This window comes from Rhagoletis pomonella, unplaced genomic scaffold (assembly GCF_013731165.1).
Source record: "Rhagoletis pomonella isolate Grant_MI unplaced genomic scaffold, Rhpom_1.0 Rhpom_scaffold_04029, whole genome shotgun sequence".
NCBI classification, from domain to species: Eukaryota; Metazoa; Arthropoda; class Insecta; order Diptera; family Tephritidae; genus Rhagoletis; species Rhagoletis pomonella.
In genome coordinates this window covers 1-14,028 of record NW_023462580.1, presented here as the reverse complement: position 1 = coordinate 14,028, position 14,028 = coordinate 1, and the positions used below count along the sequence as shown (strand labels likewise).

The following is a 14,028-nucleotide window of genomic DNA, read 5'->3' as shown; positions in this document are numbered from 1 at the left end:
CAATGGCAGTGATGTTGGAGATGTTTTTGTTTCGTTCTGTTAATGCGCTACTACCAGCTGGAACTTCTCCTATTACGCTCAAAGAGGAGCATTGAGCACCGCTCAAACTTTCCGGTTGCTGTTCTTGATCTTGAGAACGCTGCTGCTGCTAGTTATGTGGTTGTTGTTGACTGGTTGATGTAATATCAGCACTTAAAATAGCTTTTCCAGTGACTGCTTCTAATGCAGATGCATCAATGATATCGGCAATTGTGCTAGTGTCGTTGAATGCGCATTGGTGCATTTGAAGCTGTTGCTGTTGTTGCTCTACTAATTGTGATTGCTGATCTTCAACAAAAGGCAATGGGGATATTGCTTTCTGATGTTGCGGCTGCTGTGATTCAAGTTGTGGTGATAACGGTGTTGGTAGTAGTGCGTGTTGGAATATGCCAGCTGCACGCAATGGTGCTACTCTTTTTCACTGCTGACTATTGCGACGCATTGCACTTCAACATTTTGGTGTAACATCTCATCATCTGTGGACTAGTACCGCGGAGCACAAACCAAATGTAGGTATTTCACAAAAATCACATAAATCTAAAATTTCCAAAATTACAAAGTTGAAATGAACACAGTACAATAAAAGGTAATAACACAAATACAAACCCTACAGCCAATTTCGAAAATTTTCTTACGTTAACCAATTAAAGCGCTGAGTAAGAAAGAATCTTTTCAGTTGTAACTGGTATTTCATGTAAAAAGCGGAACAAATTATCTGATGAAATGTTAAATAGCACATGAATGTGCTTCAATTTTAAAGTCACCAAAAAAATCTTTTAGGCCCTTAGTGAGTGAGCAAAAAAATGAAAGTGAAAAATTGAATGAGTGAAAGAAATGCGGAAAAAGGGGTTTTTTCTTAACAGCGGTCGGCCCTCGGCTTCTCATAAAAATATACTTGCCATTCGGAGTCGGCGTAAAACTGTAGGTCCCTCCCCTTTGTGTGACAACATCAAGGGGACCGCCACAATTTGGAGGAAAAGCACATATGTGTAAGCGCCAAACTATTATTATTATTTTATATGAATTTTACTTCTTTACTACTGAAACATGGGTATGTTTAAATTCGTTGGGAATTTTGTGGGATAAATTTTCAAGATGTGGGTAATAGAGGGATTTTTTCCCCATTTTCGTGGGATTTTTAACAGAGAATGTCTGGCATCACTGATACGTGATTTGTCTTGACAACGACGGCCAACTTCGCGTGAATTCTGAATTCTCTCTTTTGCATTTGACATTAAAATGGCTAACCGTGGAGGTAATCGTGCTCGTCAGGAAGAAGTGGATAATACCATTAATTACGTACAATGTGACGGCTTGGTAAGTTATAAACCAAGGAGAAAGTTGTTTTCTGCATTTTGTACGTTAAATAGATTCGACAAACGCAGGTTTATTGGCCAGGGGTTGCGTTGAAGTCTGCTTCATAGCGGCAGCAGTTGTCAAAATTTCACACGTTTGCTATTTGTGAGCAATAGAGAGCGCTCTTTAGCATTGCCAATAGCGCAAATTATTTTGTTTTGTTTAATTATTTACACCATGTATTTATTTAAAGGCTGTGATGAAAATGGTTAAACATTGCCATGAAGAATCGAGCAACATGGATTTGGCTCAAGGCGCACTGCTTGGTTTGGTCGTTGACAAGTGTTTGGAGATTACTAATTGCTTTCCCTTCCCCAAGAGCGGCGATGAGACTATGGACGAAGAAATGTATCAGTTAACGATGATGCGTCGTTTACGCCGTGTCAACGTTGACCATTTCCATGTTGGTTGGTACCAGAGTTCGGATGTAGGAAATTTCCTGTCAATGGCTTTACTCGAATCCCAATACCACTACCAGACTAGCATTGAAGAGTCGGTCGTTGTTATCTACGACACACAAAAGTCTGGTCGTGGTTTTCTTTGCTTGAAAGCCTATAGGCTTACTCCACAAGCCATTCAAATGTATAAAGATGGTGATTTTACACCTGAAGCTCTACGCAACTTGAAGGTGGGCTACGAGAGCCTTTTTGTCGAGATACCAATCGTTATTAAGAACTCTCCTCTGACCAATATAATGATGAGTGAGTTGAGTGAAATGTTGCCTGAAGAACAAGGGCAAAATTTCTTGGACTTAGGCACTGCCTCGGTATTGGAAAACCAAATGCGTTGCTTGATCGAACGAGTTGATGAACTGTACCAAGAATCAATACGTTACAACAAATACCAGCAAGTAGTGTTCAAACAAGAGACGGTAAGTGAATGAAATCAAACTTGCAAACAGTTATGATATTTGTTAATTTCAGGAAAAACATCGTGCTTTGGCCAAACAGGCTGCTGAAAATATTTTGCGCAGCGCCAAGGGTGAATCGCCCATTCCAGAAGAGGAGGTACTCAAACAGTTCCGTCCACTTCCTGTTCCACCTAGATTAAACGCAACAATCACATCGGGGCAAATCAACACTTATTCACAACATATTTCGCAATTCTGTTCGCAATCATTGGCAAAACTTTTTATCACTCAATCTTTACAAAACGCCAAAGAGACCAAAGAGTCCAAATAAATAAAGGATTATTTGGAAATTTCGGAAAGCAACATTGGCATATGTTTAAGAAACGCGTGATTTGAAATTAATTGTTATAGTAGAAGAAAAAGGTAAACTGAATTGCCATCATATGCAAAATCTGGGAGAATATACTTTGATCACAGAACAAAGGCGAAAAGGTAGCATTTTTATTTCCAAATCTGAGTTGAATAAGTTATTTGTGCTTTAATAATAATAAAATGTTGGCGATTACACCTTTGCGAAGTGGATAATCTCCACTTTGTGAACTTACAGTTTTACGTCGTTACCAAACGTCAAATGCTATTAAGGAGCGGCTTTTTCCAAGGCAGAATTACACAGTGGTTTTCTGTACCCTCGAAATTAAATGCGAACTATGCGATATACATTTTTAACATGATGTTTTTCTTTTCACCTTTCAAGAACAGCATACCAAAAAGTTATGCCGTAGGTCCCCTAATTTGCATTAATTACCCCAAACAACTTTTGATGAGATAGTCAACTTTTAATAGAGACAACAACAGTTTATAATGCGAACTTGGCACAGGGCGTAGGCAACTGGCTGAGTCAGCTGGGGTCGGCGGTTCGAGTCCCGCTGAAGAAGTCTAGTGAGGAGATATGGTGATCTCCGAAATAGCTATCACTTCCAGCATTTATAAATTATTGTTAATTTTTCCACAATAGTTTTCATTAAAAAAACGGCCTCAAGCTCAATAAAATAATTGAATTCAGACACTTGGAAAATAGAGTCTCGATATTGCGAAAATCGTATCTATTACATTTTTAGTATATCCATTAAGTAGATTACCGGCAAAAAGTAATGTGTCAAGATAGAGCTTTTTACCCAAAATATGTATGGCTGCACTGGAAACCCAGCGGGGACTTACATTACGCCCTATGTTAAATTTCTGCTGATTGGCAGCTCTGCAAGCAAAACCAGTTGATTTCTTATAAAAAGTAGAGATGGGCGAGTCCGAGATGTTTCAACGATCGAGAATCGTCAATCGAGTCAATAATCGACTCGCTGCCTGACCGTGCCATCGAGATGTTTTTCGATTGTCTCGAGTCTACTGAATTATCGCCGACGAGATCGTTAATCGAGCGTTATTTTAAATATACATACATATTTACATATCGCTTACAAATCGTCGCCTGGGTAAAAGATTGTCGTATGTTACGCACGAACGTATGACGCCCACGACAATCTTTTACCCAGGCGACGAAATTTAAATCCTAAAAGTATTGTTCGGAAGTTCAAATTTATACTGATTGAGAGATTGTTGGGTGTCCAGCCTAAGAAAAATTTACTAAAAATAACGTTTTTGTGTTTAATTACTATTCTTAACATTAAAAAACGTAATTTTATGTCTTTATAAAATAAAAATTAAAAAACAATCCCTAGAAGTCTGTCCTCCCAATATTTACTATCATGGATCTCATTTATTTGTTTACCAACCAACAAGGATATGCTTATTTGTTTTTTCGTAGTAAATATACATATGTATTGTTTGAAAGTCCATTTTTTCGCGCTTCGTACTGAAGGTGTGACAGACATCTAAGCACGACTATTTTCGAGTGGCAATTCGTCTAAGAAAAAAACCATCGAGAACAATCGACTAAAACATCTCGGACTCGCCCACCACTAATGAAAAGTGCGTTGGAGCCTTGGGTAATAACGCAATTTTTATAGCGCTAGCGCGATAACGCCGGCGCCACCTGTAGGGTAGCGTACTAAGCGCAATAGCGCAATGTGCTGATTTGAACACGGCGCCATCAGAGGGTCCCCACAGTAGCCGTCGTCCCACCTGAGCCCAACCGAATTTAATTGCTAGGAATGTATGTAGTAACTGCCCCGATATTTTCATCATTCTGGAGTGAAATCTTTAAATTTGCCCAGATACACAAGTTTCACCACTCCGAAGCAAAAACAAAGTATGCACGTGTGATTTTTCAAAGAATTTAGGCGAATTGTGTGTGTGTCGTCATGTGTTTCGGGTGTTAATGCGCTAGCGCTTTTCAAATATTTGGTGCTGGCGCGGGAACTCCGGTTACGGTGTTAGCGCAATTGCGCGGCGAACCGCAGTGTTACCCATACCTAGCGCGTTGATGGTTAGATTCTTTTTCCGGTTTTTGTTTATTAAATATTTGAGTCACAGTATAGACAGTAACCAACCTTTTTGGGTTGTTGTTGTAGTAGTCGTTGTTGTTGTAGTTATATTCACTCCTGAGGAAGGCACGGGGTTGTGTGCTGCTATTTAATGGCCTTCCTCAAACTTTTTCTTAGATATCAGGGTTGTGTGCTGCATTATTATTAGATAAATAAATTTAAGCATTTGACAAATCGTGATTTTATTAAAAGAAAATTATAAATGGTGTTGAAAAACCAAACAAACGCTCGTGCGAAAGCTCTATTTTTGTGTCTTGTTAAAATTTATACATGGCGTATTGATGGTAATACAAGCAATGTATTCTTTTGTGGATTTTATGTTACTTGAGAATTTAGCCAACGTGCGAGCTGCCAGGTTCTGTTATCAATATAATTAACACAAGCTTTTTCGCGTAGTTGCCTTTCAATAAATAGAATAAACAAATATTCGCAAATAAATTGGATTTATTTTATAACTGACAACTAACGTACGCTTTTTGTTCTTTTCTCCATTTTGATTTTGACTCTATTACCGCCAACAGCTTTATGTGTATACATATTTACAAGCTGTCAAAATTTTGCGTAGTCACACGAGCTAGGTAAAAACTATGGCATTCTTATTCACAAGGAGAAATCTCAAAATTTTTGTTTGGTATTTCCAAATTTTCTCTTTAGTTTCTCGTTGAGTTAGTAATTTCATGTCAATTAGTAGAAAAGTTCCATGATGTATACCATTTTATGTGGAATTATTCAATAAATTTCGTTTTACAACATACTTTTTGAAACTATTTGAAGGTAATTATTTTTTGTTTGTTAAAAGCAACCCTGCGTGCTTGGAAGGCGTGTGTACCAATAATTTCACCCCTAGCATATTCATCCCCGAGGAAGGCAGCCGCCAAATTCACCGAAGGTTGTTTACTGGTTATATTGTGATTTGAGTACTTTATTTTTCCGGCTTAAAGGCAAATAAAATGGACGAGGAAGAGTTCCTTTTGTGTCCTTACAATAATTCTCATCGAATTATACGCTACCGGATGCCAGGTCACATGATGAAATGCCGGAAAAGTTATAGTGGACCGCCACTGGAGCAGTGCATGTATAATGCAACACATTTGGTGCCGATTGGAACGATGGACGACCATTTGGAAAGTTGCCGCGACTATTACCAATTTCACAACACAGTTTTTGAGAAATTGGCGGAAAGTTGCAGACCGCACGATTGATATGAAAATGCGAGTGATTCACAGGATGCGAAGTTCCGATTTACCGATAGGTGGCATACACAGTGCGTCCGACTCGCGAGTCATTTGTGTACTTGTTGACTCGCCTTCGACTACACACAGTTGAATCAGTTTCACAAACACATCCTAACCATCTCACCAGTCTGACGCACTGTGTATTCCGCCTATAAATGGATAAAGGTTTTTGACACTTTTATAGTAGCTTGCTATAAATATTTACATTCAATTCATATTACATTAATATAAATATTATTAATAGTAATTAATATTAATATTTACATTCAGTTCATATTAAAACATGTGGGAAAACATTAAACTGCAAAAAAAAAAACGAAGGGGACAAAATTCGTTTTATCTACCCGACGCTTTTTCAAATAATAAAATTGCAGCTTATTTGACAGTACTTTGAAAGTAATTTATTAGTCATTTAAGTTAATAAGTCTACATAATTCTTGTAACCTATTTTCATAAAAAATACTTTCAAATACGATTATTATGGATAAGTCTCAAATCAACGATCTGCTTATGAGATTAAAGTGGTTAACAAATGTATTTTGAAGCAAATATGAATTTTATCCTTTTGTGAATTTAATTTTTAACTTAAAGTTTTGTGAAATAAAGCTTTACCTATATAATGACAACCAAGATGCTATTTTAATATTATTCGACCTAACATACGCCAACACATACAATGTTCAAGCAAAACTTACATATACCTTACAATTTTATATTAAAATCTACATTTATAGGTATTAGCACTGATTATTATCTTTACATGAGCGAGTGAGTTAGTTTTTAATGGTACTGTTGTGGTACTCTTCACCACTGTATACGCTACACTATGTCCATCTCCAGATCCGTTTCGCCATCAGAGTCAAGAAGCTTCCGCTTATCTTGCGATGCCTCGTTCAGGCTGATCAAAGGACGCACTTTTCCTGTATTCACAACAGGGCTTTGCGAGTATAAATATATAGCAAATGATACCACTGCAATGGCCATCGCTGTATTGATATAAATCGGTATAGCGAAGAGAAAATAACAAAGTACAGCTGTAAACATTAGCTCTAATGCGCTTGCAAAAGTCTTCACAATAGAATTCATATATTTCAAAAAGAAGCTGGTAACAATACCGATGGCCGCATTGTTTACTATAATAATGATTACATTAAATCGCCAAATAGCTCGTAGGCTATCTGCTGTGAAAGCGCCAGCCAACTGACCATTTATCAGCAATATTAGCGCATTGCAAATTATGGAATCGACATACATAAAGACATTCTGTACAAATATGTTGACATCAGCACCTTTGTCCTTCAGCAAATATTCGTTGTAAACACCAGCAAGACACGAAAATATCGTTTGTGCCAGTATGAGTACGGCACTGAGACTTAGGTCGAAACCGGTCATATTTTTTCCGCTTACCCTCGATACAGAGGCTGATGTCCCATTTAAGTTCGCTTGTTGCACTGCAGCAGCTTCACTATCGTCATTGGTATCTCCATAGAACTTGTTCAAATTAATTTGCTTTAACATACATCCGAGTGTGAGTAGTAAAAGCGAGATCCATTGGCGGCGCGTCAAGTACTTCTTAAAAATTATCTAAAATATAAAACAACGGAGTTGATAGTATATATGACAAGCGATTGTGACAAGAATAACAACTTGGCAAGACATTAAAATCGTAATATAAGACAGAGGTAAGCAGCTCATTTCGACCATTGAGTTGTTATGATTTAGTCATCCGGAATGTAAAATATAAAATTAATACTAACCTGAAATAGTACGCCAGTGATAACAACACGTAGCTGCAGTAAAAGGTAATACGTTGTTGGGTCAAACGTGGATAAGTTGATAAAAGCCAAATTGTTGTAAAGGCAATAGAGAAACGCGGGTACAAAGTAAAGCATCATGACATCTGAATCCTTCCGCACATCGCGTAGCAGACTGGGTAAGTTTCTTCTATTTAACAAAATATAAATGTATGTAAGTACGCCTTATACTTTTGGAGTTATTAAAAACGTCGGATGCATATACATATGCATATTGGATATGTATACATACTCCCTGCAATAGAGACTGGCAGACACAAGTAGTTTCAGAACTTCCGTAAGTAGCACCACAGTCACTGTGTTGTAGCTGTAGGAGTTATTGGCTTCTTGGGAAGCGGTTACAAATATTCCTGTAATGTAATTGCATATGTAAACATATCAGTTGTGAAATGATAACAGTACATACCTTGACCAATGAACAACGATATGTAGAGTAAAAAAATGACGAACGTAAGCTTTGTTGGAAACATTTCACGCCAATTAACGCCCATTTTGCTTTTTGAACAAGAATTCTACGAGCTATTCCCTAAACATGTAAAACTCAGTATGTTATTATTCATGTATTTTTGATAAACTATTGCAGTAAGTTGCGACTACAATGTTTATCTTAAAAGATTTTTTTGTTCTATTTCCGCAAACGCGCCGCCACTCTGCTGCACACTCTTTTAGTACACCACCTTATATAAACTCGCCTTGACTCTATTTCATTGTGCATATTTAAGCACACTGCTTTATTTAGGAATTAGTTTACTGCCGCAAATTTAATAATTGAAAAGCAAAAGGTTCTTTCCCGTACAACCCGGGCCGGATCCGGTATTTAGAGAGTAAGCGAAAAATTTGCTCTCAAAGGAAAAATCAAGGCGAATTTATAAATTCGAATGTAGGTGCGTTCGTTTAAAATCTCCAGCAGAAACCAACCAACTGCCAAATTTCGGCGAAATGTCATCTGTTCTCTCACAAGAGAGAAATATCCAAAATAGTACGCGAACAGAAAATTTGCAGAAACTTGCAAGTTAGACGAACAGCTGATATAATTTTTGTTTACATACAAAAGTGTAAAATTTAAAACGTACGAAAAGTCATCGCAAAGTGCTATACTGACACAGTTTATTGATTAAACAAATAACTACTTATTTCTTACAAGTTTAATTAGTCGCATTTTGTAATTTTTATCTTCCAAACCATCAAATTCAATTTTGTGATTTGCGTAAATGCCAACCAGCTGTTTTTGATCAGCTGTTTTCCTGTTGGCAAAAATTTTTCCAGCAGAAACCAGCAGCTTCCCCTCAAAAGGAAATGTCAGTTTGCTCTCTCAATTTCCCCTACTTTGCAAGTTTTTTGCGTAACAGCTACGCGAACGAACCTTGTATAAATTCGCCTTGGCAGCTCGTTTCCAGAGAACAATGTTAAATGTTAATTGTTAAATGTTCTCTGCTGACACCACCTTGTATAAACTCGCCTTGGAATCAGCTGACTTTTGGCAGAGAACGTAAATTATTTACGATCTCTATTTATTGCACAGTACTGCCAAATTTTGCTGTGCGAGTATAATGTTGCCCATCGCAACCGATGCTAGCACCTCATTAGAATAAATATTAAGATTTTTGTATTGCAATCGATATTTCGTCGATTGTTCTTTTATGTTCGTCCATTTTTAACGGTTGCTCGTTAGCCAAATATTTATAACTAATTTTTTCAAATTTCATTTTACGTAATTCCAGTAATTAGCACCCGCAACAGGGTTAATTATTATTGCAATCGATAGTTCGTCATTGTTCGTCCATTATTATCGTTTGTTCAAAATACAGACAAATTAAAATATTGAAACAATGTATTTTTTGTTCGTTTGGTGAAACACTAATTTTACTACACTAGATTCGTTCGTTTTGGAAAGAAGAACACTTTCGTCGTTTAATTTAACATTTTGAAGTAACTTAAATTATTAAACTTAAAAAAAAGATCGCAAAGTTTTCAAAATTACAAAATAGCTGTGACAGATATTCTGCATGCTGCCATTTTTATTTATTTATTTATTTTTTTTTGATTTCGTGTTAAACTCTTGAAACTCCACAGATACATATGTAATACATATACATATTATGTATATTGTTTTTGATGCTAACGTCCACTGCTTTCCATATGAACATTCTCTTTGAAAACTTCCCAAAGTTATTAAAACAAAAAACAACAAAGATTTTTTCGAGAGACAATGAAAAATGAGTAATTTCGGTGCTTTTTCGCCTAAATAAACTTCCTAAGGCTAAAGTGGTTCAATTGCTTGATTTATTTTTTATTGTACCTGTTTCTGGAATTCAATTGATTGAAAAGGGATGGACCGCACTGTATGAAAAGTCACCCCTGCCACACCTCACACCCTCAGATTCCTTGGGATCTGTTTGAAAATAGGGGAAATTTAGACTTTTTGTACTCTCTCTAAGCAATAAGCATTATTTTGCATTTCTCGTAACAAATGGTGGAATAAAAATTTGTAGGGAATTTAATTTCCCGCATTTCTTATACGGAAAATTGAAAACAAAACCTTTTTTATTGTAAATAATTAGCAAGCTACTACCGGATGAAAGTCGGTGGATAAATAAACAAGTTGTGATCATTGATCAAATAAAAATGTGCAATAATTACACTGGTTTACAGCAAAAATGTTCAATGGATGCCACTATCCAATCGACTTAATCTTTTATTCTATTGATGGTAGGTTTGCAAGATATTTTCAATTTACCGTTACTCAGCTCAAAACAAAAAGTACTTACACTTAATCACGTATATCTTACGAACCAATTTAATAATCTTAATATGAGAAACGGCAAATGAAAGCTAACAAAATTCTACATAGACCGTATATACATCACTTTTCGATAGGCCCGATAGTTACTGACAAATTAATTAATTATACAAGATTTTTTTTTTTATGAAAATAGAAAAAAAACACTTTAACAAGAGAAAAATTAAAAAAATAACAGGTTCTGTGTCAAATGTTTGCCTTGCCAGTACTGACTGGTCAAATGAAAATGAACGATTTTTTGTATGAAATAGGAGCAGGAAATAAAGTTATTCATGCGCCATGTCGTACATGGCCGTACTCGTACATAGTCGTACAGTGTTAGAGCCTCCGCACACTGTAAGATTTATCGGCCGACGATTTAGTGGGGCGCACTTGAAAAGTCTGTAGTGTGCGGTAGGTCTTAAAGTTTGATTTTATTTTCATTCGCAATGCCAACTTAAAATGAAAATATCTTGGGAAAATTATTTTATCTAGAAAAACAGTATACCGATCCGTAATCTACAAATTAAGTTTACGTGTCTCGCCATTTTTGTGGCCTTTTAGCATCCCTAAAGTGTTATTATTCAAAAGCGCCGTTTTGTCACCTAGTGCGGAACTTAAATATTAGGTGCCATTTGCACTAAATTAGGGTCAGTTGAAATCATAACAAAGCTATGAGGAGTAAACTGGCACCCAAGCATATTAGTTTCTTTTTCAAAATTAATAATTTAAGTGATATCACGCATTCGACCCCTCTGCTGAAATTCATGTATTTATGCACAGTTTGATAGAATAAATTGAAAGCGAATAAATTATTGCACTACCAGCATGGCCAAGCCTAAGGAGCTTAAAGTTAAGCAAGTTCTTTAGATACATCGCTGGACGTTCAACTGGTTGGCTGCCGGAGTGTCTGTTTGCTTGTCTGCTTTGACGCTCGACTCGACTAGCAAACTGTCTCTTTCCTAAATTGATTTCTGTGAAAGTTTTGGCTAAAAGTTTCTTCCGAAAACTTGCAACGATTACCACCAAAAATATGCCACGCAATGTGACGCCATCGGACACTAACGCAACAGCCGCCACACAGTGGTCAGAAACGATAATCTACTTAGAAGGAAAACATCATTTAACGAATTCCGTTTGCATGAGTTTTTATAACATTTAGTATTTAGGTATATTTTTGGTCTCTTCTTGCAAATTAATATAATATGTTAAAAATTAAAAATGACGGATCCAATATGTTTTTAAAAATGTTTTCTATTTTTATGAAATTCTTTTTGCAATATTCCAAAAATTCACAATTGAAATTACGAGTATCAATTCAAAAATGTGTCAATTAAATAGATATAAATATAAATATAAAAGAAATAACGTGTTCCGTGAAATAGAACCTGTCAAAAAAAAATCTCAGACCGTTATATGGGAGGCAGGCGTACATATTTAGGCGGACTCAAAGTTTATACGGGTGAAACAATAAAGTATGATAACACAGCAGTCTAAAAACATACATAAATACTTTCAACGGCATTCATAAGCAAAAAATAGTAGCACTTTACAAAGATATTTTTTTAATCCGAATTTCTTGCATTCATAAAGTTAGAATTTAAGATTAATGTTGATACGAAAAAACTAAACCAATTGGCATTTCTTACAGCCAGTTTCACCAAACTATTTAAGTGGAAATTAACTTTAATTTAATTTTTTATTTAAATCTCATTTTAATTATTTTCAGTTTCAATAAACTATTTATTTAAGTGAGTAAAAAGTGGTTGTAAAACAGACTAGGACTAGCTTTCGCTTTCATTTGTACTGAGAGCTTTTGAAAGCTTTGGCACGCTGTGTTGTAAAAGCAGGGCTGGTATACAAGTAAGCAGCAGATGCACAATGATCAGGTGATTAAACGTGTAACACCTCTGAGTGTGGTTATTCTGATTTAACTTTTATTTAAGTGCAGAGCATAGGTCACTTAAATCAAAATTAAAATTGATTGGTGAAACCGAAATTAAAGTAATTTTCACTTAAATAATTTGGTGAAACTGGCTGTTAGAGACATAAATATGACGCACTTACCTGACATTGATGCTGCCATTGGAAAATATTATATAGAATTGTCGAGGCACTTCAATATTTTGTTACAATGTTTACGACAGCAGCAAGCATATAGAACTTGTGTCCTAACTATAACGTATTTACTCCATATAATATGCTTTTTTAACCAAAGAAATGTGGGTTCTTTTGCATCAACTAATGTGTTGCAGAATCGAAAGAAAAAAAGTTTGAATTTGACACTTCACCAAAATCACAAATGTCCCACTAGATTACCGTTTCGGAACACTGTGCGCCAGTTGCTTATGTATGTATGTAGTGATAGCTGATATTGTTTTTGTTTGTTCTGCATACACAATTAATTATAATTGACTATCTCAGCCTCTGTTGCATCATTTAAAAGACAAAAAGTCACATGGAGTGGCATAAACCCGTCTCTAAGGGGAAATAAAGAAAGCTTGAAGAATTATTTGCTGAGCACTATTCAGTGTTAAGTGAAACTTTGCCAAAGTTACGTTGCGCCATGGCAACTAGCGTGTGTATATTTACATTGGGGTGGTCCTTAATTGTTGGAAGCAAATTTTTACATCAGATTTCCTAAGCCTCAACCCCTACGTCGATGGCACTATAGTCACTTATGAATTTTGGTCCCGAAAATTAACTTTTTTTCATATAGTATCCTAAATCGATACTACGTTAGTCGAAGATATCACATATAAATTTTGGCCACGATTGGAGTCAGTTAAGGCGTGTCGCACACGGGTCAAAGTTCAGATTACCTTATGAAAACGTCTTAACCGATATTTTCGACCTTGGTAGTATCGACTTTTGGTATTAAATGAAAATAATATTTTTACGATTTTGACTCTGCATAGAGGCATGTGGCCTTGTGACACGCCCTAACCGTCTCCAATAGGGATTAAAATTTATATGTGATACCTGTGACCGTGGTATTACCGATTGAGGGATGAGACTGAAAAAAATCGTCCATTTTATTTTTAAGAACCGCCCTAATGTGCATACATACATATTCCGTATATGTATATAAATATACATACATATCTGTTTATGGTCCAGATTGTGAAATATATTTCTGAAAATTCTTGTGTAAACTTTGAGCCAAAGTTTATTTGTTGATCTAAGATTTAGAGCAAGAAGACTTTCGGGTTAAACGGTTTAAAGAGGCACGAGAAATAGAAATATTTACCTGCAGGAAAACCACCACTCTCCTTCCAAAGTAAGCTAACGTGGTGTCCTCAGAAAATATATATCCGTTTATAGGCATCTGCAAACTAATTTTAGACCAGTTTTACACGTCTTATTTTATATTATATTATTTATGTTTGCGCGAAAGGAGATTTTTGGATTTTTTTGATAGCGCATCATTTCCAAAACAGATGTGGATAATCGCGAC

At 36.0% G+C, this 14,028-nt stretch overlaps 2 protein-coding genes across 4 annotated transcripts; one reads left to right on the top strand and one right to left on the bottom strand.

Annotated features, from left to right (window-relative positions):
* Window positions 1–1,245: 1,245 nt before the first annotated feature.
* Window positions 1,246–2,736, top strand: LOC118754505 (eukaryotic translation initiation factor 3 subunit H). Its single transcript, XM_036489382.1, has 3 exons — window positions 1,246–1,356; window positions 1,589–2,266; window positions 2,319–2,736. The coding sequence occupies exons 1-3, from the start codon at window positions 1,279–1,281 to the stop codon at window positions 2,574–2,576; spliced, it is 1,014 nt and encodes a 337-aa protein (XP_036345275.1). The 5' UTR covers window positions 1,246–1,278; the 3' UTR covers window positions 2,577–2,736.
* A 3,617-nt stretch (window positions 2,737–6,353) lies between these two features.
* Window positions 6,354–9,234, bottom strand: LOC118754503 (UDP-galactose transporter senju). Of its 3 annotated transcripts, none has more exons than XM_036489381.1 (5): window positions 9,156–9,234; window positions 8,199–8,318; window positions 8,025–8,142; window positions 7,736–7,922; window positions 6,354–7,562 (listed from the first exon to the last, which is right to left on the bottom strand). In XM_036489381.1, exons 2-5 carry the CDS (start codon window positions 8,281–8,283, stop codon window positions 6,798–6,800), a joined length of 1,155 nt encoding a protein of 384 aa, XP_036345274.1. In that variant the 5' UTR covers window positions 8,284–8,318; window positions 9,156–9,234; the 3' UTR covers window positions 6,354–6,797. The 3 variants fall into 3 exon arrangements, with proteins under 3 accessions (XP_036345274.1, XP_036345273.1, XP_036345272.1); XM_036489380.1 differs by lacking the exon at window positions 9,156–9,234 and adding an exon at window positions 8,470–8,623; XM_036489379.1 differs by lacking the exon at window positions 9,156–9,234 and adding an exon at window positions 8,485–8,623.
* Between the last annotated feature and the right edge of the window lie 4,794 nt (window positions 9,235–14,028).

Bases quoted from the DNA above. Each gene is read 5' to 3' on its own strand.
- LOC118754505 (XM_036489382.1), top strand. From the start codon at position 1,279: ATGGCTAACCGTGGAGGTAATCGTGCTCGTCAGGAAGAAGTGGATAAT. The intron at 1,357-1,588 runs GTAAGTTATAAA...ATTTATTTAAAG, and splicing joins ACGTACAATGTGACGGCTTG to GCTGTGATGAAAATGGTTAA. The intron at 2,267-2,318 runs GTAAGTGAATGA...TGTTAATTTCAG, and splicing joins TAGTGTTCAAACAAGAGACG to GAAAAACATCGTGCTTTGGC.
- LOC118754503 (XM_036489381.1), bottom strand. From the start codon at position 8,283: ATGGGCGTTAATTGGCGTGAAATGTTTCCAACAAAGCTTACGTTCGTC. The intron at 8,143-8,198 runs GTATGTACTGTT...ATTACATTACAG, and splicing joins ATCGTTGTTCATTGGTCAAG to GAATATTTGTAACCGCTTCC. The intron at 7,563-7,735 runs GTTAGTATTAAT...TTTATATTTTAG, and splicing joins TCACTGGCGTACTATTTCAG to ATAATTTTTAAGAAGTACTT.